Source organism: Penicillium malachiteum (assembly GCF_028827825.1).
Source record: "Penicillium malachiteum strain IBT 17515 chromosome Unknown utg000005l:1.0-9002435.0:326005.0-9005861.0, whole genome shotgun sequence".
NCBI lineage: Eukaryota > Fungi > Ascomycota > Eurotiomycetes > Eurotiales > Aspergillaceae > Penicillium > Penicillium malachiteum.
In genome coordinates this window covers 7,019,170-7,044,419 of record NW_026643099.1, presented here as the reverse complement: position 1 = coordinate 7,044,419, position 25,250 = coordinate 7,019,170, and the positions used below count along the sequence as shown (strand labels likewise).

General features: G+C 45.7%; 12 protein-coding genes across 12 annotated transcripts; 3 read left to right on the top strand and 9 right to left on the bottom strand.

Annotated features, from left to right (window-relative positions):
* Window positions 1–878: 878 nt before the first annotated feature.
* On the bottom strand, window positions 879–1,355 carry N7483_012615 (uncharacterized protein; the record flags this gene model as incomplete). The annotated part of the gene is made up of 1 exon (XM_057096042.1): window positions 879–1,355. The coding sequence occupies one exon, from the start codon at window positions 1,353–1,355 to the stop codon at window positions 879–881; it is 477 nt and encodes a 158-aa protein (XP_056942013.1).
* Window positions 1,356–2,204: 849 nt separating this feature from the next.
* N7483_012614 (Major facilitator superfamily domain general substrate transporter) lies at window positions 2,205–4,392 on the bottom strand (the record flags this gene model as incomplete). Its single annotated transcript, XM_057096041.1, has 9 exons — window positions 2,205–2,588; window positions 2,640–2,725; window positions 2,782–3,083; window positions 3,135–3,190; window positions 3,243–3,638; window positions 3,693–3,770; window positions 3,824–4,096; window positions 4,144–4,196; window positions 4,251–4,392. 9 exons carry the CDS (start codon window positions 4,390–4,392, stop codon window positions 2,205–2,207), a joined length of 1,770 nt encoding a protein of 589 aa, XP_056942012.1.
* Window positions 4,393–4,595: 203 nt separating this feature from the next.
* N7483_012613 (uncharacterized protein) lies at window positions 4,596–4,778 on the top strand (the record flags this gene model as incomplete). The annotated part of the gene is made up of 1 exon (XM_057096040.1): window positions 4,596–4,778. The coding sequence occupies one exon, from the start codon at window positions 4,596–4,598 to the stop codon at window positions 4,776–4,778; it is 183 nt and encodes a 60-aa protein (XP_056942011.1).
* A 1,455-nt stretch (window positions 4,779–6,233) lies between these two features.
* Window positions 6,234–7,532, bottom strand: N7483_012612 (uncharacterized protein; the record flags this gene model as incomplete). The annotated part of the gene is made up of 1 exon (XM_057096039.1): window positions 6,234–7,532. One exon carries the CDS (start codon window positions 7,530–7,532, stop codon window positions 6,234–6,236), a length of 1,299 nt encoding a protein of 432 aa, XP_056942010.1.
* Window positions 7,533–8,474: 942 nt separating this feature from the next.
* Window positions 8,475–8,678, bottom strand: N7483_012611 (ferredoxin; the record flags this gene model as incomplete). Its single annotated transcript, XM_057096038.1, has 1 exon — window positions 8,475–8,678. One exon carries the CDS (start codon window positions 8,676–8,678, stop codon window positions 8,475–8,477), a length of 204 nt encoding a protein of 67 aa, XP_056942009.1.
* A 1,007-nt stretch (window positions 8,679–9,685) lies between these two features.
* N7483_012610 (thioredoxin) lies at window positions 9,686–10,512 on the top strand (the record flags this gene model as incomplete). Its single annotated transcript, XM_057096037.1, has 3 exons — window positions 9,686–10,142; window positions 10,209–10,381; window positions 10,438–10,512. The coding sequence occupies 3 exons, from the start codon at window positions 9,686–9,688 to the stop codon at window positions 10,510–10,512; spliced, it is 705 nt and encodes a 234-aa protein (XP_056942008.1).
* Window positions 10,513–11,333: 821 nt separating this feature from the next.
* Window positions 11,334–12,701, bottom strand: N7483_012609 (GNAT family N-acetyltransferase; the record flags this gene model as incomplete). Its single annotated transcript, XM_057096036.1, has 1 exon — window positions 11,334–12,701. One exon carries the CDS (start codon window positions 12,699–12,701, stop codon window positions 11,334–11,336), a length of 1,368 nt encoding a protein of 455 aa, XP_056942007.1.
* Window positions 12,702–13,887: 1,186 nt separating this feature from the next.
* Window positions 13,888–14,792, bottom strand: N7483_012608 (sterol desaturase family protein; the record flags this gene model as incomplete). The annotated part of the gene is made up of 3 exons (XM_057096035.1): window positions 13,888–14,446; window positions 14,528–14,613; window positions 14,694–14,792. The coding sequence occupies 3 exons, from the start codon at window positions 14,790–14,792 to the stop codon at window positions 13,888–13,890; spliced, it is 744 nt and encodes a 247-aa protein (XP_056942006.1).
* Window positions 14,793–16,210: 1,418 nt separating this feature from the next.
* On the bottom strand, window positions 16,211–18,210 carry phoD (phosphate:H+ symporter; the record flags this gene model as incomplete). Its single annotated transcript, XM_057096034.1, has 3 exons — window positions 16,211–16,893; window positions 16,962–17,467; window positions 17,525–18,210. 3 exons carry the CDS (start codon window positions 18,208–18,210, stop codon window positions 16,211–16,213), a joined length of 1,875 nt encoding a protein of 624 aa, XP_056942005.1.
* Window positions 18,211–19,359: 1,149 nt separating this feature from the next.
* Window positions 19,360–19,792, bottom strand: N7483_012606 (uncharacterized protein; the record flags this gene model as incomplete). The annotated part of the gene is made up of 2 exons (XM_057096033.1): window positions 19,360–19,660; window positions 19,770–19,792. 2 exons carry the CDS (start codon window positions 19,790–19,792, stop codon window positions 19,360–19,362), a joined length of 324 nt encoding a protein of 107 aa, XP_056942004.1.
* Window positions 19,793–19,996: 204 nt separating this feature from the next.
* Window positions 19,997–21,459, bottom strand: N7483_012605 (SNG1 family protein; the record flags this gene model as incomplete). Its single annotated transcript, XM_057096032.1, has 4 exons — window positions 19,997–20,145; window positions 20,169–20,200; window positions 20,241–21,285; window positions 21,342–21,459. The coding sequence occupies 4 exons, from the start codon at window positions 21,457–21,459 to the stop codon at window positions 19,997–19,999; spliced, it is 1,344 nt and encodes a 447-aa protein (XP_056942003.1).
* A 1,547-nt stretch (window positions 21,460–23,006) lies between these two features.
* On the top strand, window positions 23,007–23,339 carry N7483_012604 (uncharacterized protein; the record flags this gene model as incomplete). Its single annotated transcript, XM_057096031.1, has 1 exon — window positions 23,007–23,339. One exon carries the CDS (start codon window positions 23,007–23,009, stop codon window positions 23,337–23,339), a length of 333 nt encoding a protein of 110 aa, XP_056942002.1.
* Window positions 23,340–25,250: the final 1,911 nt, after the last annotated feature.

Sequence of the window (25,250 nt, the reverse complement as noted above, 5' to 3'; positions counted from 1 at the left end):
AACTTGGAAGCCTGGAGAACATCATGACTGGTTTAGATACAGTGGAAATTCCGCAGTCTACCAAAATGTGGAAATTCATGCACATTTTAAAATAACACCATTTATTTATGTTCACTATGTGATACTATGAACTACGGAAATTTACCTATCTGGGAAGGATAAATGAGGAGAAAATGCAACTAATTGCAACTGCATGCCACTAACGCGACGATCCGCCGGATCCTGAGACGATGATTTGTGGGCGGATAATACTGAATTGTGAAGACCGTGACGTAGACCTTATTGGCGATTGGGTTGATTCTTCAAGTAATTAGAGGAACGTGCTATTATCAAAGGAGAACTAGTTAGTTTGCGGTATAATGGTGCCACTGGTTCAAACTTGAAATGCTCTATTATATGAGTTCGGGGAAAGCAGATCACACCCTCGGACGGAATTATTCCATTGAATCCGGGGAAGTGACTAGCGTGCACAAGCATGTTTCTTCAAGAGTCTATTCCCTGCCAGAAAATAAAAGAGCTAGTTGTTGTCGATACAAGGCTAAACTCTACGCACAATAGCAAGGGGTTAGACATATGCAAGATATCCTATGATGGAACAGAGAAGCCTAAACCGGAAGGGAAATCCTAGCAAAAAAAACAACGAAGAATTGACAGGGCATTGAATAAACATATTGAACGCTTGAATTAAAAGCATATGCTCGAAGCAAAGTACTGATACAAAACAAACATTTGAAAGAAATGCCTCATACGTCATATGATTGTGAAAAGAACCGTCGTTCCAACCCGAAATCATTTTTCATCAACCCTCCGACCCATCCATCCTACAGAGAGCGTAGCGCAGCACAAGCCCAAACAGACTCGATCCCATGTGAAGGCATTTATGCGACAACTCCCATGACAGCAGAGCAGAACAGCATCGCCAGAACACCCAGTCCCATTGTCGAGACAGGTTGAGCACCAACGGCAGCGTTTTTGGTGGAAGTGCTTGTGGAGGTTCCGGTACTGGTCTTGGTTCCAGTAGAGGTTGAGGTAGACTTTGTGCTTGTGGCAGCGGCGGTAGCAGTAGCATTCAGCTTGTCATTGCAGAAGATATCCTGGTAGTCGTTGCTCTTGGAATGAAGGCAGGTGAGGAGTTCGCTGACGGTCTGTTCTTGAGCGAGACAGTAGACACCACAATCGCCATCGTATTTCACGGGGCTATCACCCTTGCAACAGTCATCGAAGACAGTGGTCATGTTGCCGGTGATCCTGGAGCCGCAGGCGGCATCGGTGATTGGGAGCTCCCAGACATTTCCGGTGCAGACTGTGGAAGTCGCAGAGGCGGAGGACGTAGTAGAGGTGGTAGTGGTAGACATTTTGGCAGAGCGGATTGTAAGTGAGAAACTTGTAACCTGAATCGAAGAAGAGAAAAAAGGTGAGAAGAAAAAAGAGTGGTTGGAGTTTCGTATATAAATGGTTCAAAGGGAGCCAAGTAAGACATCTGAATCTGACTGGTCAAATTGATCAAACTGGAGTGTCAGTCCGGAACACAACCAATACACTCAAAAACACTCATTATATTGTGGGGAAAAGGGGACTTGACCCACTACTATACATAGTAATAAGCAGGGAAAATCTTTTTGTGATGCATCCGCTGCATGATGAGCGTTATTGCATGATTTCATACAATAGTTACTTGTCACAGCCACTCAGCTTGGTTGAAAAGCGATGATCTTCGTATTGGGCCCGTTCAGCCTATGGGATTATTGGTTATGCAATAAACAAGGGACCCCAGGATCGCCGTATGGGGTGAAAAGGGGTTGAGATTTATGTGGATGCCTAGACCTTACGTTATTATAGGGCTGTTAAATCCTGAGTATTGAAAATTTTGCTATCGGAATCCATGTTAAAGTTGATATTAGTACAAAATAGAAAAGTTGGACTGAGTAGCCTCACCGAGCCTGAGCGGCAACACATAGATATGACTCAGGACACTCGACTGCCAACCAGATGGCGAACTGTCCTCATAATAGAAAGGTCAAATTTGGGTATAAAAATAGTATGACCATACATTGATCGAGTACCGAGCCAAGCAAACACGCACACGTCCACGCGGCTTCAAGTCTTCACATGTACGAATCTTGAGCTGAGAAGGTTGCACATGTCGAGATACCGGTCGTAAGGTATTCAAACTCCTTACTGAAGCCTTCATCGCCAAGCACCCTCTACTGACTGGTGCTTTCGACAAATGTTTCTGCGTGAGTCTCGGTGTGCGACTCAAGCGGCGCTTCGCTACTCTCTACAATCTTCTCATCATGGGAGGCATCCAGCTCCTTCTCCTTCACCATGTCGGCGGACTCGACGCCCACAAGGGCAAGGAGACCAATTTCACTCTCAATACGATGCTTGCGCTCAGCATCAGAGGCTGCGAGACCAGTCGATCCGAAAATCTCATCCATCTCCTCCAGAGTTCGGCCCATAGTCTCAGGAACAAAGAACCACACATAGGCGATACCGACCGTGGTCACACACCCGAAGAAGATAAATGTGCCCAAGGTGGAGGCGCTGACGAAGGGAGATGTAGCAGTAGCGACCGCAAAATTGTTCAGCTAAACGACGTATTAGCTTAGTAGTAAAATGGCAAAGGCAGGAAGACTTACCCAGTTGCTGCTACCACCAATACTGACACCCTTAGCTCGCATGCTCAATGGGAAAACCTCGGATGTGACAATCCATGCGACCGGACCTAATCAAGAATTAGTATCATATTTTCCCGATTTTAGATGACCGAGAGTGACATACCCCAAGAATAGGCGAAGTTGATCACAAAGATCCACACAAATACAATGGCTGCCCAACCAGCAGCGCGGTGCTCTCCGAATGAGTGCTGATAAGAACCAATGATACCAGCGACGATGAAATGGCAAATGGCCATGCCAGCTGCGCCAGAAATCAAGATCTTCTTTCGACCAATCTGATCAACCCACAGCACCGCAGGGATAGTGAAGAGGAACTCGACAATACCGACCACACCGGTAGCGAGAAGCGTTGTGGTATTTCCGGGAAGTTGCATCTCTTGGAAAATATAAGGACTAGTATTTACTCTATTAGTATACCAGTGCAACGCTTGAACATGATAGACGTGGGAGGCTTACGCATAGTAGTTGATAGCGTTAATTCCATTCCATTGCTGGAAAACCATGATCATGCACTGCGAGAGTCAGCCAAAGTCCGTCAAGAATTTCATTAGAAGCCACACATACTGCAGTAGCCGTTCTCTTAAAGAGAGACTTGTTAGTGACCAGCGAGATGTAGTCATTCAAGCCCATCTTAAAGTTACTGCTGAATGATCCATCCTGCAAGTGTGGATACTTCTCAGCAGCGGTCTCAACCTCGAACAAATGCAAACTCTTAATTTCCAAGAACTCAATCCGGACCAAGAGGTCATCGGTGCCGGCTCCTCGCAGGCGGGCCAGAGTCTGTAAGCACTCCTCTTCCCGGCCAGTGTTCATAAGGTGACGTGGAGATTGCGGCATGAACAGCATCATACCCGCTGCGAGGACGACGGCGGGCAGGATTTGAATGCAGATGGGAATAAGCCAGGATGCCTTTGACTGCCCATCCCCTGTTCCACCAATATAGTTGGTTCCATAACCGATCTAAAAGAGCCTGAGTCAATATGGTTGAGACCAAACACAGCGGAGTATACTTACCCAAAATGAGACCATGATACCAAACGTAATTGCCAATTGCTGAACCGCGACAAGAGATCCACGAATCTCAGGTGGTGCCTTCATGATTCAGTCAATATGTTTCTCCACTTTTCAATCCCAGCGAAACTCACCAACTCAGCATTGTACAGCGGAACAACCATACTCAAACTACCGACACCGAGACCAGTAACAAATCGACCCCCGAAGACATAGTCCTTATTCTGAGTGCAAGCTTGAACAATCACACCAACACAGAAAACAACCACAGCAACCAAAACCGTCACACGTCGACCAAGTCTATCAGCGAGGTATCCGTTGATGAGCGTTCCGACCCAAGCACCCAGCTCAAGAACCGACGTCAACATTCCCTGTTGAATACTCGTTGTGGCGGCATATCCATTTGTCTTTTCGCGTCAGATAAAGTCGACTAGCAGAGATCGGGGGTACATACGGCATCCTGGAACGACTTCATTGTCAAGACCTGGGCGAACATTCCCTGATTGTCTTGTGATCGTCAGCTACCTGTCGCATCAATCCAGTAGAATTTCCTGTACTCACATCCATACACAAGACCACCAAGCGAAGCAAAAAGTCCAATCAACGAGGTCTTCTTATTGCTGAGCAATCCCCAGATACCAGTCTTACCAGCGAGCTCAGCTCGCTTTGCCGAGATGGCCGTCTCACCTGGTAGAGGAGCCATGACGAGGTAATCAGATCTCTCTTGGTGTCTTCTATGAACGATAAGATAGGTCTGGCAGCTCAAAAAAGAAATCAAGCTTCAACAATTCAACCACAAAGTGGGATCTGCGCTCTATTTATTCATCCAGCAAATTGTGCAAACGACTGGATAATTTCCCCAGCGATTTATCCCCACGGGGCCGGACCGGTTCCAAAAAGTCCACCATGTCAGCCCACTTTGTCAAACTGACCAAGCTTCCTGGAGGGTCCTACAACTCCATAGCCGACGCGCCGTCTGAGCCGGCTCGGGGAGAGCATACATACGGAAATGATCAGTGCGGACATACAAGGAAGGTGACAAACCCGGTGGTCTGTGGATACCAGTGGTCATTGAATGCCGATGTATGATGGACGTGCGCAATACGGGGCTTGGATCGAGGCATTTATCCGGAGAGCCAAGCCTGAATTGAACTCTGGATAAATCGGAGTTGATTCGGGATTGTGCTCGGTCTGGGGAGCATGCTCTTTTGCCATTTTTTGGTTCTCTGGAAAAGGCGTTGATATTATAATTCCAACCTACTTTAACCACTTCTATTGTTCCCCCTGGCTAATTGCGAAGTTGAGGCTTGCACTGAACCTGACCCTGTCGGCATCAGCCGCAGTCCGGGGCCAAATCCTGTCCGCGGGATGAGGGGATGCCGAATTGCGGGTTCATTGGTTCGTTCAAGAGCCGATCCACTTCCTCTCCGGCATATTTACGGAGTTACCCCCTGGGGACCCCGCGCTATTCCCACCGGAAGACTCGTGGAGAGGTGGGGAGATGGGGAGGATGTAGGGGTTTGAACAGACACTGAGTTGAATTATTCTGGCTGTGTTGAACAAATTGATATCTCCGAACCTGAACCTGTTCAACTCGAATCTTACAAGATGAAAAGTTCCTTTCGCATCTCGTTTGCCGTGTCAGGGTAGCAATCCCACAGACCAGCAGGAACCCGAAGGAGAAATTAATTCATGATGATTCGATCGGGCGATAACTCCACACAGACACGAGACGAGAGAACGTACTCAACTACCAACCTAGCGACTAGTAGCTCAGGATCCAACAACCAATCCCCTTTCCCGAACTCCACGTCTCCACGGATGAAGTCAGCTAATTTAGCCTGTTGAATTTTTGGTTTCACCCTGCAGACGGGGCCACCACGCCTCTCCCGCCGCCCCCGGCATCATAGAAGAACTCTGTAGCCGGTATCTATATAACCGGTAAATAGAAGTTCCAAGAGACCCCTATCCCAATGTCAATGTCTCGATTGAGCTTGTATTTTGGCTAAAATGCGTTTTTTTTCTGGGGTATTAGCCAGGTCATCTACCAGCTCGTACTGACAGAGTGAACCTGGAGTTAACGGGTCGCTCGGAACTTTGGTCGGCTTTCTGTCGGGGATTGGTCGCCCATATGTGTGTATGATCCTGTTCACAAGGTGCCAAGATCGGTTATAGTGTACACTGATGTCACAGCGTTATTTCCATTCGGCGAATTTGTAGCGGCATAGAGATGTTGGGATGTGGGGTTCGAATTGCTCTTCCGATGTTCGCCCGAGTGCTTGACGCTCCTTGACATGTTCATGGGTGGATATAACTATATCCGAACCTCACTGAACATGTCAGTCAATTGACGTACCCTCGGGTTGCTGGTCCTATTGGCCTTCAACCTTGGGTGGTTTTTAGCTGCGACCGAGTAGATGCCAGTTAATGAGCTAGACGATCTCCACATCTCTAGTCAGAAACGTGGGCGTTCGCACATGAAATATCGACATCTCGAACCAAATCCATTTGCCCGAATTGGTAGTTCAATTGTTGACTGCAACTCTAGGTAGCAAATGCGCCGTCTAATCTTTGCGACTTTTTAACACTTCTATCTAACCAGGCCAACCACTCCAGATCACTCAATATTGATCGTACGCGGGCTTCGAGCCACTCTGTGTTGCCCCAGAACCCCCAGGATGCCTGGAATCTACACCAGTCCACCAGTGCTGTCTCCCAGTGTCGACAGAATTCATTCCATTCGTAAAATTCTGACCCTTTGTTTTGAAGTAGGTTGGAGTGGTACCGTTGCAACAGTTCTTTCTCGCCCTTGCACATTGCCAGCTGCTCGGGCACATAGTCCTCATCGTCAACAAGCATATGCATCGGTACTGAGCATGTGAACAGTTTCGCCAGGTCGCAGGCTCCAAGTCCTAGCCCGACATATTGAAAGTCGAAAAACGCCACACCATCTCCCGCACTTGTTGTGAATAGATTCTCGGACTTGACATCTCCATGAATATACGACTCAATATCCCGGCCGCATGGTGTCAAGACTAGCGCCACCATTTCAGCAATCGAAAGCGGCGATTCATCAGACACTCTGGTGCACAAAGCCTCGCACCACACTGAACCCGAATCCTGGAGCAAAGAGCGATACTCCATACGCCTCGTGGCAAGATAAGTATAACCTCCATTGAGCCATAACCCATCTCCGCCACTCCCACTTCCTTCTCTGCGCTTTGATTCTTCGAAAGGTGGCAAGACATATCCATCAAAGACACGGGGTAACAAATCCCACGACCTCCGATGAAAACGAGCCAACCAGTCCAAAGCTCCGTGGACTTGAACCTGACTCAGAGCACTTCTCTTCCCACCAGAAACAGGGAATGCAGGACGCAGATCAACCATAATAGTAGCCATCAGGCCCTCCAGCAACTCCTGACCATCTCTTCTCGGGCCATCGGCGTTTAAATACCTCGTCGAGGCAAGGCATTTCGCAACAGCGACCTCATCACCGAGAATCGGAACAACCTCACTGTAAAAGTACTGTTCAACCTCATAACTTAACATTTTCCGTAAATGCCCCTCATCCGCAGTGCGGTTATGGCTTGGCGGTGAAATGAGCTTCAAGATAAGAGGAAATGTAGAGCCTGCGCCCTGTAAATCCGTCCCGCAGAGCTGACATAAATCTGCGGCAGCTTTATCGGTTGTAGCGCGCACGTTAAGTGCGCAGATTTGGCCGTAGCCTGCCCAGAGAGTTTGGAGAGTGGTGCATGAGATGAGCTCGAGGGCGTGCCAGGATAGCATGATGGTTGCTATTTGAGAGGGATCATTTGGTGAATTCGCGGGTTTGCGCGCCATGATTGATTTTTATACCCAGCAAGTGGTTCCCCGATTTTCGATTTTATGAAGTGTCCTTAAAGGGTTTGTCTGTTGTTCTGGTTTAGATGTGTGCGTTCATTTGCCCAGAGTGATGACTGATTTGAATGGACTCCTCAGGCATCAAATTGTCAAAGTTCGGTTTAGCGGGTTCTTCCGACCAGTTGACTATCTTCATCAGAAAGCCTATCCTTCACCTTCCACATTAAATATGTTATTGTCTTCCAAGGCTTCTTCAGTATTCAATCAGCCAATAATCAGTATCCATCCTGTTAATGGGAATCTATACAGTTGGACTAGGATTTAATAATTGTCCCACTCAACAGTCGACCTGATGTAATAATTGATTTTTGAGGTACTTGTTTGCATGGCTTGGGCAGCTGCGAGGACCGTAATTTGGAACCATCAGGCTAGACCCACTGATATAGGCGCAGATTCACTCTCGGGTATTCCAAGCCCTACGATGATCTGAAGCCGGGAAGTGCCTTGATACTATTCACCACTGTTCTAAGCACGAGAAAGGGACACTTTCGACTTGAAATTAATGAATTCACGTAATCCATTCCAGTCCTATTCACATGCCCCAGGCTTGGGATCTGTTGAATATAGATTAAATGTTTTAATTCATCGACACTAGGTAGACCACATCCAGCTTTCTGTACATTAAGGCCATATGTAGGTCAAATAATGCACATAATTGCTCTCATGTATCCGCTGTCGGAGAAGTATCGAGACTGGGTTACGGGGATTTGTCTTCCTACATGTATGCGAGTAGTTATTGATAACCATACAGAGAGCTAGGCGATCACGAATCATACCAGTGGCCCATCATCTTAGTACAAATCATCTTCCTTGTCGGTACTAAGGACGCAGTCGCTCGTAGGATAGGCAACGCAGAGGAGAACAAACTTCTGTTCAATCTGATCATCGTCTCAGGAAACTCTGATCGACCTGGTCAACCGTCCCAGAGAGGAGAAGTGCCGTGCAGGTAGAGCATGCGCCGGCACGACATGAATAAGGTATTTCGATGCCGTTTTCCTCGGCTGCATCCTGGATGAATGTATCATCGCTGCACTGGAAGGTCTGATCACCACCCGGGGTTTTCAAAGTAACCTTATACTCGGGCATGATGCAGACAGAAAGGGTCGCTATGGGAGTAGGTGTTTCAAGGATGATAAGATTGATGGATGAGTAGGAGTCATTTGACCCGAGAGGAGGTGCTGAACTACTATTTATACGAGCGAATACCCCGTGAATTTTTCTCACCGAGTAAATTCCGGGGGCACAGATGCATCTCGCTAGCTCATGCCCAACTTTAATGTTGTCAATTGATGACGATGGACGCAGTCCCCAATCTGGGGGCTTCGAAGATTTGAAGATCACTGCTTAATCGGACTAGCTCTGTGTGAACTGCATAGCACTCGTAAACTAAAATGCGAAAATGATGTCAGCGCTATCGGAAGTCCCTGTTCTTTCCCCCTAAAAGCCCGCTGAGATTTTGAGGCTCGTGAGAGATCAATCGATTCACTTTTTAGTTGATACCAATAGCTGTGTGTTCCCGCAAGAATGACGGCCCTCGATCCACAGTCATCACTCGATGTACTCCGAGGTCCGTTGTATTTTGTGCAACGTATACACATGCAGCTCCGCGAGTGGATCCATTCTGCAGAACACGTTCTTCCCAATCGAAATATTATGATTGGCTCAAGGTCAAAGAGCTTCCATTATCTGTGCAATCCCTCATACTCCATCCCGCCCGAGGTATCCCGATCTAGTATTGAGAGATTAATATGTGCTCCCATCGCCTCGCTGAGCGATGTTTGTGAATTTCAGTGAACCAATGGTATCTTGAGGGATTTCCAAACTCAAGTGCGAGGTAGTTGTGGCGTTGCGAAGAGTGATTCGTGCACGTGGAGTAAAGGTTCGACCAAATGGATACATTTATCAACGAGATGCATGAGACACACGGAAGAGGAATTGAGGGGTATTCTCGTGGCTGAGAAATATCCATTTCCTTGGTTGTGCACAATTTCTGTCCCACTGCTCTGGTCCCAAATCAGTCTCAAACATTGTGTAGTAGGTTCAGTTTAATCTTTCACATTTGTCTGTCACTCGACGTCGACTCTTGCCCCAGTATGCCCACTCCCCTCTATTCAACAGAAGATGCCAGTACCATGTCGACCACTATAGAGATTACTTCCAAGCCCGAGCTCTCCTCTTATATAGAATCAACCTCACCATCCACACTCCTTGTCCTCCATTTCTATACTCCATGGACATCATATACAACAAAACTGGGTCCTCTACTATCCTCCCTCGCTTCGCAATGCCCCGCAACCACCCCACCAGCAATCAGATTCCTGAACATCAACGCCAAAAAGCTCCTAGAAATCGCAAAAGAATACGGAATCTCCAAAGCCCCCTGCATTCTGTTCCTGCGTAGTGGCGAGGTCCTTGAGTCGATCAAAGAAACCAATCTCACAGTAATCAACAGTGCTATACAACGATATAGCGGCGTCAATACCTCTCTGGTTCCTGCCACTCCAGCAAAGCCGGCTCTGTCACCCGAGCAGCTAGCAACTGTTTTGATATGTTTGGAAAAGCTAGTCCGAACTGCGCCGGTGATGTTATTCATGAAGTGAACACCCAAATTCCCAGCATGTCACTTTAGCCGACGGCTTGTTGCAAGTCTGAACGAAGGTGGTATTGAATACTGGTCCTTTAATATCTTGACGGATGATGATGTTCGAGAGGGATTGAAGGAATTTGGAGACTCGCCTACCTATCCCCAGCTATGGGTTGATGGCGAGATGGTTGGTGGGTTGGATGTTGTATGTTTACTTGATTCCTCGATTACATGCATGAACTTGTTACTGACTATTTTTAGGTCCAGGAGAGGATGAGTACCGACCCCGAGGTTCTGAGTCAGTATAAGATTGGATCCGCCCAAGAGTCTTCATAACGCTCTTTGTTGATAGGAATTTATCACTAAGTTAATCACTGGCATTTATTCAACTGTTGATATCGCAGAAATCTGGACGTCCTATGCATTTCAACATAAGCCAATATCCTTCTCTGATGGATTATCGCCCATAAAAGTGTGCAGCTACAAATCCAAAAGCTTCAATATTATACATTACATCCATTATTTGGGCATCTTTACTAAGTTTGCCAGTTTTAAACATTTCAAGAAGCAGATAAAAACTTCAATATAATGCAATCCCACTGGCAACAGAAAGATCCCCCAGCATAAAGGTTATTGGAGGTTGACGTACTAGTAGTTCAGCCGCTGCATAGTTCTTCAAAGGCTGGCAATGAACACCCCCAGGCCAGCCTGTTTGTTTTGTTTTGTCTGTTTCTTTTTCCGATTGTGGATGTAGTAGTAGTTAAGGAGGATGTTCTAAAAAGGCTTGGGAAACCACGAAAAGCGATTACTTTTGCCTGGACAATTCCCAAACTCTTACAAATCTAGTCAGCAGCTGGAATCAATTATTTCGAATTATTATATCCAAAATCGAGGCTGTATGATGGAGATAACAAATTGGCGTAATATGACACTGTTGGGACGTGAGGCTTCGGCATAACCTTGGAACCTTGGAACTCACCTGGGCACCATCAAAAAGAAAGTCAATAAGGGAAGGTATTTTTGAAATATTACACACTCAGCAGAACTGGTGCTATAGTGATCTCACCCAAGTGCTAGATCGATTTCGTCGTCAAATTACAAGTTTTGTCTACTAACCAACTCAAGAACTTTAAAATGAAAGGCTGGCGTCGAAAACATCAATTATATCTATTCCTAATAAGACGCTTATATGTCTGAATATCGTCGGCAAGCATCTCTCTCGCTTTCATTTCCATGCGGTCCACCTTTCCATTCAAGAAAGCTGGTAACAGGCGCAGCGAATTGGCGTGATCGACCGCAAACTCGGGTCCTTCCCAGCCTCGATCCACCGTATACTCGACCGCATACTGCAGAATATTCCTCCCAATGCCAAAACCGCGATATCCTTTCTGAACAGTCCATGCTCGAATAACTGCCTTCCATCGGTAAACATGTCCCGGCACATATTGTCCCATCCCAGAAGACAAGGGAGCAGAAGCATGTGCTGTACCAACGACATCCATATCAACGGGTATCGCTCTCATAACCAGCGCAGCAGCGATCTTTCCTTTGAATGCCGCAACGAAGATCATATCACGAAGCCAGCCATCCGCAAGACCCTCAATTTCCATATCATTTGTCGGTTCAGACGCAGCAACTTGAATACTTTCCGCATCACTATATTTCTCCCAATCACTTCTCCCTTTCGTCGATAAACCCAATCCTATCATCGGAGAATCGGAATCTCGTCTCCAATTTTTACGACTCTTAGCATCCCTCTTCTTCTTCCGAACTTTCATCCAGTCCTCGGCATATCGAACCTCACCACCAGGAACACGCACCCAAAGTTCTCGTAGAGAAACCCAGACCAAAGTCCTCAAATCAAAAGCACCGGAACGATCAATAAAAGAATGCTGATAGCGATCCGATTCAAATTTCGTGATCCACTCAACCCCAAATAACCAACTCCACCTCCCCACTTTCTCCGCTTCATCAATATACCCACTGACCAAGATCTTCACACCACTTCTACTGCACAATAAAATTGCTGACCACAAAACAAGAATAATGATCCAATCCACAGTGTCGTAGTAAAGAGCTTGGTAGAGATATTGGAATAGACAGACCATTAGAAGCCAATAAAGTGGATTGTAGAGGATGGATTTCGTGGCTATTTGACTTTGTTGCGCGATGCTGTCTGTTATTAAGTGGAGTACGGTGATAAGGTCGGATTCTGTTTTTGCGGGATAAATTTCTAGAACGCCTCCTTCCTTGTCTTTGTTTTGTATCTGCGGTTCCGCTGTTTCAGCTGGGGGTTGAGGTTCTGGTGTTTCGATAGAGGGTCGAGGGGATGGAAGTGGAGGAGGAGACGGAGAGGGACTCGGGTTGTAGATGGGCGTTGGAGTTGGAGGATCTTCGTCTTCGACGGGGGTTTCTCTGATGATCGCGGGAATTTTCTCTTCGAGGTTCCTTGTTGGAGATTGTGATTGTCGGGGAGTAGTTATCATAGGAGTTTGGATGAGAGTCTCTGTCGATTTGTCGATCATTTGATCTGATGTGGAATCCGCGAGACTGTATATTGGTATGGCATTTTCTTTGTGTGGAGGGGAGAGAAGGAGGGGCGACGGTGATGATTCGGGTGATGTTCTTCCCTCCTCTGAGTCCTCTATAGACGACACATCGGCGGAATATATCATAGTTGGGACTTCGATCGAATGAATATCGCAGAACTTGAAATTTTGCTATATGAAGGAAGGGAGATCCATGGATTTATATTCAATTTCCCAAAAGAAGGTGTGTAAGTGTTGATATCGACTACCGAGACCGTCGCGGTGGGGGAGATGAAAGAGGGCAGGATTTGAATGAAAGAAAATTGGGACAATGTAGTAAAGGCCGTAAAGTGAACAAAGCCAGCCACCACACTAGACACAATGGAACATCAGTAGGTAGCTGAGATAAAGGTTTTTAACATAGTTATAACTGTATTAACAACTAATCACACTAAACGTAAATTGATCAAATAATTTGGTGATACCGACATGACCTAGAAACCTGGGCAGCTATCGAGAACTTGAAACAGCTTTTGATCTATGTAGTCTGATCTACTAATACGGGGTAAAGAGCTCACACTGAAAATCAGTTTCTTAATAATATTATCTAACTAATAAAGACTATAATATTAATTCTTTTTTAGCACTTATCAAGCGCTTAACAATAATAATAAGGAGATCTTGAATGGAATAAAAGCAATAAAGGAGCTGATGCAAGAAAAGATGATGGAGAAGGTGTGGAGATTTACTGTAATACCATAACTTATAAGTTATCCATAAGTTATAACAAAGAAAGTGGGTCCTGAACATCCTGATTAGGCGAAGATTTTCCTCAATGTTCAGGTCAGGTCCTCGGAATGTTCAGCTGACCTGCTTCCTGGTTCTTCTAAAATTGTTCGAAGAGTTAGTTCTCATCACAGAGCCACACTACAAATCGTATATTAATCGAGACGGGCCGCTTCATCTTTTGCCATGGATCGCTCTCGGCTATAGCATGAGTTTAGCGATGTTTAGAAGACCAGTTAGTTTCAACACTTTGAAGACTAGCTAAGTCTAGTCATGATAAATCAACCCTTGAACAGTACCATAAGAAAGGCTATCATTTATCAGGTAAATAGTTCCAGACGGAGCCAACGCCCAAATTGAAGAGAAAATAGGCAGACCGTCACTGCTAAAGTTCAGATCATTGTGTCTTCTTCGCCTTCACGTTTTCCCCTCTTCGACGCTTCAGGGCATCCGCAGTGTATTCGGTGCCAAGGAGGTAGTCCCACCAGCGGAAGCTGCTTGAGTAGTTCCCAATGAATTTCTCATGGTGGAGGTCGTGATGATCAGCACCAGCCCAGAAAGGCAAGAAATGGTGAAGACTGCATGGAAATTCGTAGCCACTGTGGGCATCGATAGCCTGGAACAAGCGCAACACAATCCAGATATACATAGTGAGAATATGCAGGTTATCGGTGAAAGCACACCAGAGGATCGGGCAGCTGACGGTCCCGAAGCCGAGAATCATCACTTCAATAGGAGAAGCATATTCAGCGGCCAAACCAAATGGTGCGGAATACTGATGGTGAATTTTGTGAATAGCCTTGTAGAGTGGACCCCAATGAAGAGCTCGGTGGATAAAATAGTGCCAAGTGTCCTCCATCACGAAAAATATTGCAATCTGATATGTCATAGTCCAGGGAGATGGAAAAGGAATCGATGTTGATAGACCGCAGAACTGGGCCATTGGATGGAAAAGCCTAGAAGAGCCGTTAATACTCAATCGGGTCTGAGAGGCAAATGTCAGGTAGAATACCACTCCGTCGAGGGCAGGAACATACCAGATTTGAGGAAGTTCAACGGTGAAGTGGCTCAGAAGCACAAACTTGGCGCAATCCCATTGCTCGCGTAAGGAAGGTACTTTGCTCTGAAGCAGGATGTTAGTTTCGATGGCGGCTGGAATTGGGTTGATTTCGGCTAGTGCCAGGTGTTAGGCTTGTCACTTACACTTTGAATCTTGTATCTCTTGAATAAACCCAAGCTATCGATGAAGATCCACGGAAGAGAGCGGCCGAAGTAGACCAATTCGTGGATGACGAAGGACATGATGCCGGTGGCCAGGACATCATTCTGCATCCACGCATACCATGCGACCCACAACCTCTCTGCCACGCTCAGGTGGGTATTGAATTTGGTGACATCCTGATATCGGCCCCAATAGGTGCCGGGGGTAGCACGGTAGAATTCCTAGGAGAAAAAGGGTCAATATGCGACAAATTCCACAAAAGAGTATAATTCAACCACCCGGGGGTTGCAAAAAAGCGGAGGAGACACAAACATTGTAGTTCAAGTTCCTAGCGGGTCTCGAATAAGAGAGAAGAAGCAGAGGCTGAGAGAAGGAGAAGACTATTTCTTGAAGAGGGGAGTAAAAAAAGAAAGGATCTGGGCGAGAGTACTATGTGCTATGTAGTGTATATAGTACGGAGTATATTCCCTACTATTAAATCCTAATCATGCTAAATTAAACATAATACATGCAGGAAGGTTCCAGCCAAACACAGGCGGGCAAATGCGCATTATCCGGTTTGGTGGCTCGGATGGCTATCGGCCTGTCTGTGGCCTGACCTTTGCGGCGCTGATGACTTTTGTGTTCCGGCTCCCGGTCTCATCACTTCGGGAATGGCCTGCTCCGAGTTATCGAAAGCACCTGGGCAGTACTGGTTCTTACAGTATTGCAAAATCTGGTACTTAATGGGCCAATTTTAGCACCATCAAATCAAATTTCTTCTTTTGCAGATATATTATCCGGGAGAGGACTTGTGTGTTTGTCGAGGTATAGCTGATTTCGAAAACGACTGTACTATGACATTGAATTGTCTGAAACTTGTCAATTAAACTCTTATTAGCTACATCTTAAATGAGGAATCTACTCTTATATTTGTTCTGATATCCATACAACCCTTGACACTCATGATTAACATTCTAAGTGAGAAATCACATCATGATATACAACAGCTTGCACATGACTTTAGTATTCCTATAGATGATTAGAAGTCATAGGAGAATTTTAAATGAAGCGTCAAAGCTCCACGTCCACTTTACCTATTCCAATTAGATTTTCTAGGCTTTGGCGTCACATCACCGTGTATCATTAAGTGGAACTCCTGCAAGTACCCGGTTTGCGCGGGAGCAACAAGCTTAAAGAATCGAACCCGAGAACCTCGTAAGTGAAAGAAAGGCGAGCCATTAGTAATTACATATAGAATAGAGAATTAAGGAGAAGTAAGAGAAATTAAGGAAGTAACAACTTCATTTGACTCTGAAGAGTCACGCGGGAAAGGTAAAGGAACGACACGCGCAGCCACCCTTAAGAAAGGGGGGAAACTAAAAGAAACAAAAAATGAGGCTGAGCTCGTAATAAAAAAATATAATGATAATACAAAATAGAAAGAAAAAAGAGAAAAAAAGAACGCCCCCCGTTGCCGGAGGGCCAGCCCAATGGGCACAAGGTTCTCTGTGACACCTTAGCGGCCTTGGGTGTCAGCCTCAGGCTCCTTGTTGGCTTGGGTCTCTTGGGCGATCTCTTCATCCGGAGCCGTACGCTCCTCGGTGAACTCCCCCGAAATTTCATCCAGAGACAATCTCTTTGTCTCCGGAATCAGGAACGAGGTGAGGATTCCACAAAACATGAAGAGGCAGAAGATCTTCATGACATTGTTCAACCACGGACTGTCGGTTGAACCCTTTGGCGCTCCCTTGTTGACCAGGGGCCCGAACACGCACTGTGCGATGATCGCACCAATCTTGCCCGCGGCGGCGCTGATACCATGAGCGGTAGAGCGGTAGCGAGTCGGGAAGCACTCGCCGGGGACAATAAAGGTGGTCGCATTTGGGCCGAAGTTGAAAAAGAACTGAGCGACCACGTAAAGACCCAACAGCCCATTGTGTGACTCCTTCAACGGGTGGTAATCGAACCCGATGACGCCGAACAGTATGGTAAGCAAGACGAAGCCGACAATCTGAATGGGCTTTCGCCCGATCGTATCGACGGTGGCCACAGTCATCCAGTATCCAGGGATCGCACCGGCACAGATGAGAATCAGGTTTCCGACGGCGTTGCGATAGAATATCTCATAGACATTCTCGCCGCCGGTCCAGCCAATCGCGCTGAGGATTACCGAGTTGTTCAGACCAAGACCGTAGAAGGCTGAGAAATTGAGTCAGTATCTTTCACATTGGACGAAAATATATCAGAGTAATTGAAGCTGTACTTACCAACATCAAGGAAAAACCAGGAGCTCGCCGTGCCAAGAAGAGTCTTGCCATTCTTCCAGTTCCAGAAACACTTGCGGAAATCTTTCCAACTTGCGCGAGGCTGCAGGAAGTCGGGCATGGGGAGTAGAGTGCCGACATGGAGAGCGCGTTCAAGTAGGTTGGGGCGGCCTTCACGTTGGCCCATAACGTAGGCTTGAATGTCCGCATGTGCCTTGATGGGGTCTCGGCCCACATCAAAAGTGTAATGAGGGGTCTCGGGAATAGTCAGACGGAAATACAGAGCAATGCAGGCTGGTATAGCGCCTATGCCGATAACAGTACGCCACATCTTGTCCACAGCGAGTTGACAGTCACCAGTACAGTGACCGACATCTTTAGCGGATTCGAGGGATTCCTTGAAACCAGAAGTCACGATCAATGCGACGATTGCTGCAGCGAATTGACCAAAGCCCTGCATGGCAAAGACAGCACCCATCATTGCACCGCGCCATTTGGTGTTTGCGAACCTTATACAAGTTAGATTTTCCGTATGTTAAGTCAGTGTGAGAGTAGTGAATACTTACTCGGAGGTAATGATAGAAGAAAGGGGATAGTCGCCGCCAATTCCAATGCCCATGATGACACGCCAGAAGATGAGAATACCGGTGATAGAGACAGCGCGGGAGTTTCCACACAGAGCTTGAGCCATGGTAGCGAAGATAATGATCATAAGTTCGATGCCGTACATGCGCTTGCGTCCGAAGATATCAGCAAGCATTCCGAATACAAGCTGACCGATGACAGTACCGCCAGAAGTGGCAACCTTGAGAGCAGTGTCGGAGCTGGAGGGAATTTTGCCGGGGTGATCATGGGCTGACTGCCAGTAAACAACGCCAAGCATGCTGACACAAAGATTGATGGCGAAGATGTCGTAAGCGTCAGTAAAGAAGCCGACACCTGCAACCATGATAGCACGGACATGGCGCCAGCCGAATGGAGCATCTTCAATTTCATCGAGAGCACGACGGCGGAAGGCGTCACGATCAGAGCGTTCGATTGAAGGATGGAAACGAGTAATTTGATACTCCTCGTGCTCCACCTCAGGTCCAGCAGACTGACCAGACTCAACAGGCTCAGTAGGCTCGGCAGACTCAGCAGGATCAGCCGGCTCATCAGGCGTGGCAAGCGTGGCAGGCGGAGGAAGCTCATTCATGCCCACCAAGGCACCATCAGGCGTATCACGACCCAAAGGACGCATAGCGAAGCTCATGGTTGCCTATAGAGACTTGATAATGAGGAATCCCGAAGAAAACACGAGAAAAACACGTAGATAGACAAGTAGAAAGTCTGACAAGGATAAGGTGGGAAGGAAAAGGAAGAGAGAAGGAGAAGATGTGAAGGAGAAAAAAGAGATCGAGGAACAGGCAACGCAACGTTGCGTTCGACAAAACAAAATAACGGAGGGTAAACCGTTCGTTGTGATGATTGTTACACTCTTTGCACTGAATAGATCAGGAGGTACTTCCTTAAGTATGGGAAAATGTATGATAAAGGAGGTACCTTACAGTCCGACTCTGTGCCTGACATCGGTAAGCTGGAATTCGGTACCTGTATATCGGTTCGGCCAATGATGCGATTGTGTGAAGGCACATGGCAAACGAACTACTTGGGCCGCCGAGTCGTTGGATGAGTCGTTCGATTAGTCGTCATCTTGAGGATTAGTCGTCGTCCTGAGCGTCTTCGTGATAGTCTGATAATAGAATTCCTCCTTCCTAAGTCCTGCAGCTTCATCTTCGCATCATTCAAACATTGCAATAATTTGTGGCCCGAGGCTATAGGTCAATTCATGAATTGCGTTGCGCTATATTGATACTTTGAAGCTTTCTCTATATCCATGGACTCCCGAGGTCAAGGACACGAGATCTATATCCACAGTCAGCATAACGGCTTCGAAAGTACCACCACCCGCTCCATATTCAGGTTGGATTTCCAAATTAACTTACTCATCATTACAGACTTTGAACTTTGAAAGTTTTTCAATTCGGAGATCTTTCATGGAGATGTAATACCGACATCATATCGACGTTGACATATTCGAGCCACCCGTGGCAAGCGGCCGGGCCCAAATCTATATATTCGGCCCGGCGAACAGGATTCAGAGCATCGGGGGTCGTTGGGGTTCAACACAAGACTGTCAAAATCACAATCGAACATCAAGTCAAGCAAAGGAACAAGTCCAATTAAAAGTTCACCACGAAAAAGACAAAAAGAGAAAAAAAAAGATTCTCTCCAACATGGGCCGAAGCAGTAAAATGGCGGGTACCCGTCTTGGTAGCTACAAAGCGTCAGTACACAGTCAACCCCCTCGGTAGGGTACATGAGAAACAGCCTTCCACATGGGCATGTTTAGAGGCCATGCTTACTGATCCTTATTAATGCTAGAGAATCCCAAGACGTGCACAGCCCAGACCAGACACCACGCACCACCGAATCGGAGATCTCTCACTTCAGTGACTCGCTCAGTGATGAGGAGCGGACGATGGGTGATAAGAACACTGGCCTGAAGTATGTCGAGTTCCAGAAATCCCCGACGCTCAACCCGGTATACGAGACTGTTGTTTTCGAGACACTTGGATTCTGATGGTGGTTGTTGCTTTAGTGTGAAGGACCCGCGGGATACCATGCGGACGAGAGAGAGGGTACTCCGGAAGCTGGAGGCTCTTGTGTGAACGTCAGTTCAAGTTCCAGAGAGACTTGTAAATACGGTCGTTACATATGATGAGATTATGACAATCCATTCACTCTTTAAACTGATTTATTCCAGCATACCGGGGATGCTTGGCACCAACCATTTGAGTCAAGGCTAGACTAGACAGATAATTGCTATTCTCTAGTAGTACTGGTTCGAACAACGTTGGAATTTGTTTGGATAAGGAAGATCTCAACTTTAGATCTATATAAAATCTATACTAGTAATAAATTTTATATGAACCCATTCACCTTACAATCAAGCAGTATATCTACACCAGAAATGAAACAACTTTTCAATCCTCTCATCAAAGCCCGCGCTTCATCTTCCAGCGCATGATTAAAGTGGCGATAGGATAGAACGCCAGGGAAACGGCAATCCACGCAAACAGGATTCCGAAATCGAGACCGATACGCGAGTGTGTCCCGAAAAGAATCGTCCGCAGAGCCTCGACAACTGTAAACCCCCATTAGTCTTACTATCCACAACTGGATCCCGAGAAAGAAACTCACTTCGATGTAATGGCCAAGCATATCCCCACCGAAAAGAACGGCGATGCCAGATCCAACGAATAGAATCCCGTGGCAACATTCGTAATGACCCAAAAGATCAAGAAAAACGAACTCCAAGGGAAACCAAGCACCATGGCCATATTCTCACAAGGGAAGCCCAGAGCGGACATACCAACCCAATTCAACATCCAGAAAACAACAAATGAGCCGTGGCCATAGGCATTCGCATTATTCGCAGACACTGTATCCGGCGCAGGCGAATTCATGAACGGAATCTGGAACGCCAAAGAGACGAGGGAGTAAAAGAATGACAAAAAGAAGTAAGCTGTGATACTAGACAAAATTCGCCAGATCAACCAATGCGGCACCTTCAGCGGGGGATGACCATCCGGTTTCATGAAAAGCGCATGAACAGGCATCAAGAACGGAAAGTTAAAGAACGATATAATGATCAGGTAGATCAATCCGATTGTCACAGCGGGTGCTGCAACAGCTGGCGCAAATGGACGGAGATCGACACTTGTAAATCCGATAGCAGGGTTAATAACCTGGGCTGGGATGGAAGATAAATTCGTAGATGATGAGATTAAGTCGCGGGCCCACAGTGGGCCGAACTCCGCTAGAACCATATTCTGCAGGATGGCGAGGTCCGGGAGGATGTAAGTGTAGTAGGTATTTTCATCGCGGGCGGAGATGATCACGGTTTCGATGGCCCCAGTCGGATCGTAGGTCGTGTTATCTGTTGTAATTGCTGAGCGAAGGAGTGAGGTTGCGTTCGGGTTGACAATGATAGCTGCGTACGCGTGCTCATCGTAGATGGCCTGGCGGACGTTCCAAGGATCGTAGTTGAAGTCTGCGGCTGATTTGATATGGTAACCGAGGTGAAGACCGGAGGAAGCTTCGTATTCCTTTGTAACGTTCGTGACGACTGGTCCGACGATCGTGTTGTTGGTTATATATGGGCCAACTAGGCCGTCAAAGTCTACAACCCAGACATGTAGGGCTGGATAGTTGGATTCGGTGTTGTATTGAGAGCCCCAGAACAAAGATAAAACGCCTAGAACAAAGACGCAAAGAATGAATACTGAGAGAGATTAGCTGCTATACTATCTGATTTTTTTTCTGGGTCAGGGCAGGTACCTGTGCGAGACCATAGAAAGAAGACTTGCTTCCGTACTTCGTTCAATGAGGAGTCGAAAAAGCCCACTGGAGCAGGAGGCCCAGCTGGCTCATCATCAGAGATCTTGTCAACCGACATGCTGTTCGATTTTTTCGTATGTCTATCACCCAGAAAAGAGCCCACAATGACATATTATATACACCAGTGCTCAGTAACCGCAAACTCCCTCCGAGCGACCGTTTCCGTCGGGTGGTTCGGCATTTGTCCATTTCGGGTAACAAACCATGTTATCTCCGAGAACCATCGATGAACAACCCAATAGCCAACAAATAAAATGGGTCCTTGAGGTTGGAATAAGCGGTTTATTGACAGTAGAGTTTTTACAAGGGTAAGTTATATCCCGTGAGCCGGGTCGATCGGTTCTCTGCTATCGATTTCGCGGTTATAGAGAGTCTTGTATATCCGACCCAATGCGGCCTGGCTATTGCGGCGATCGAGTGTTCGCCTTAGGCCTTAGGTGTCCACAGATTGAGTTGCAACACACGAGTTAAATTTGGAACACACTATACTGATTCTAGAACTTCCTTATTGGCATCTTTCTTCTCCTGCATGGGTGGCAACGTATGTGTCAGTTTCAGGTTAGTGTCACATCTCATCCCTTGCGACTTTGTATCATCATCAACAAGGGTCCAACCTTGACCGAGAATAGAGGGTACCGGTAAGGGGAGCACACTTTTTTACTAGACGGAGCACAAAACGCTTATGTAATAACACTTATTATATAATCAACTTTTTCTCAGCCGAAAAGAAGGTCACTGTAGCAACTAATAATAAGTTAAATTATAAACAATTATTCTACTAAAATTTCTTCTTCTATTCACCTGAGTTTATCAAATTTCTTTAATCTTTCATCCAATATGGAGGCCCTTATGAACCAATCGTTTGATACTAGTGATCAGCTAGTCCAGGCTATTAAAACACAGGCCTTACAGGATGGATTTGTTGCTGTTATTACTAGTAATAATAAAGATCGAAATATGAGGCTAATGTGTGATCAATCTCGCAGATATGACGATCAGATTGAAGCAAAAGATGGGGCTAAACGTCGAAAAACAAGTACTAGACGTGTAGATTGTTGTTTTTTTCTCTACGCTTGTAGATCTACACGTAAAACATCTGATGGAAAGTGGCATATCACTAAGTTTAACCTTACCCATACAGGACATCAGGTCAATATTGCTAATTTAATTATTCATCCAGGGGCCCGGCAGCTTACAGATAGCCAAAAACAGCAAATTTTCACCTATTTCAATCAAAATATCACACCAAGTTCAATATTAGAACTAATCCAGACAGATTTTCCTAATATTCTAATACAGATTCAAGATATCTACAATCTACGGAAGACTTATTGGAATGAAAAGCTTCAAGATCAGTCAAAGGTTCAATATTTAATCACACAGTTAGGATTAAAACAGTGGAAACATCAGGTTAAAACAAGCCCTGAGGGGCATATTGAATTTCTTATGTTTGCACATCCAAAGATGATCGACTTTGCTAATAAATTTAATAGGGTTATATGTCTTGATTGCACCTATAAGACAAATATTTACAATATGCCACTTTTACATATTGTTGGGGTTTCATCTAGTAATCATTCTTTTTCAATTGCTTTTGGTCTGATGATGAATGAGAAGCAAGCAGCTTATGAGTGGGCACTAGATACCCTATTTTCTTGGCTTGGGCAGGCCCCCCAGGCCCCCGAGGCCACTCCCAAGGCAGCTACACAGGTAGCTACACAGGCAGCTATACAGGCAGCTACGCAGGCTGCCACACAGGCTGTTAAAGTAGCTGTTGAAGTGGCTGTTGAAGAGGCTATTGAACAGGCGGCTACAGAGGCTGCTATACAAGCTATTAAACAGGCTATTGAACAGGCTGATACACAGGCTATTGAACAGACTAAGCTTACCCCCCAGCCCATAGGCCCCCCTACACCCTACACCTGTTTTAGTTACTGATCGAGACCTTGCCCTACTAGCTGCAATCCGGACAAAATATTCTATATTTCCACATCTTCTATGTCTCTGGCATATAAATCAAGCTTTTCTAGCTAAGTGCAAGCCTGTTATAACAGAGAAAGACTCACACGCCCACCGAACACTTGAAAAAACATCAGACCAAACAGTGAAAATATCAGATGAAAAGGAAAAGAAATGGGATGAATTCTATTCTGATTGGATGGAAATAGTAAATTCTATATCCTTATATGAATATGAATCAAATTTGATTAAATTCAAAGAAAAATATCAGGCCAAGTACCCCTCTTTAATCTATTATATTGAATCGATTTGGTTGGTTCATAAAGAAAAATTTATTAAATATTGGACTAATCAATATCTTCACCTAGGAAATTCAACAACGTCACGCGTTGAGGGGGCCCATGCTGTTCTTAAGAAACATATTAAAACATCAAGATGTGATATTTTAACCCTTTGGTCCCGAATTTCTGCTGCACTACCAGAGCAAATTAGGGCTATTGAGAATGATCTTTTAAATGATCAGACTAAAGCCCTAATTTCCACCCAAGGAGAGTATCTTTTTCAACATTTAGTTCGAAAGATTACTAGATTCTCGATGAATTTAGTGATTGATCAGGCTAATATTGCTAAAAGATGTACAGCTCAGGCCCCGTTAAAAGCCTGTACAGGTGGTTTTATCCGAACTATGGGCTTACCGTGTGCACATCAGATTAAAGGATGGATTGATAGTAAACAATTTATTCCGATATCTGCGATACACCCATTTTGGAGGCTATATTCTTCTGAATCATTAGCCTGGACCTTACAGGAGCCTAGGGTCCTAGGGGGGGCCTAGGGGGGGTGCCTAGCCCTAATGAAATTCATACACCTGCATCAGTCTCAACAGCAGCTCTGAATGTTCTAAAAGCACCAAAAAAAGCACCAAAATGTTCGAAATGTGGGGTGATAGGGCATACGATCCGATCATGTAAATAATTAGTCTAAAATTTGATTTATTTTATCTTATTTTAATTATATGCAGTGATATTATATGCAGTGACCTTCTTTTCGGCTGAGAAAAAGTTGATTATATAATAAGTGTTATTACATAAGCGTTTTGTGCTCCGTCTAACGTGAAGTCCGGTTGCGCGGGCGACCCGGTTGCGCGAGCGACCCCACCAAATTTTCAAAAACTACCATTTTTTAAAAACTATTAAAACCACAAAAATAATAAAATATTGACTATTAAACACGTCCAGGGCACTTAGTATAAGCATGACCTTTAATCCCACACGCAGAACAGGTTATTTGTCGTCGAACCAAGGGCACAGAGGGTAAAGTTGGCTCAATTGTTGGTTCTGCCTGCACCTGTGGTAAAGATATATCTTTGCTTTCATCCTTATCCTCGACCACCACATCGTCCTGACCACCTTCTAGACCCCCAAAGATGCCTTTCTGGGTAGTAAACTTATGTTTGGTCTCTTGCTTTTTGGTCTGTCTCTTATTGGCAGCCTCTAATTGAGTGCAGCGATTCTGGAGAAAAATATGGTGGTGGACCACTTTTATAGTCATCTCGTAGGTCTTCTCAATCTCCTTTTTTGTAGGCGAAGAAAGGATTGAAGAAGAAGATTGTAGACCTTTTTTGACCCGAGATTGCGATTTTATAAACTTTGAAAGGGTCCAGAGAGTATTTGGATCGCTATCGCTACCAGAAGAGACTGGTCGCTGAGAAAGGATCTCCAAAGAAGGAAGGGAATCCAGGTGTAAATTTAGCTGTTCCAAGACCCTATTAGCATCGAATGGTGCTAATCCAGTAGCTGAAAAGCTATTCTGTATAGTAGAAGACTTAAAAGTACCCATTCTCGCATCTGCGATCAGTTCAAGGAAATCTTCCTTGTCAATAGAGTTAAC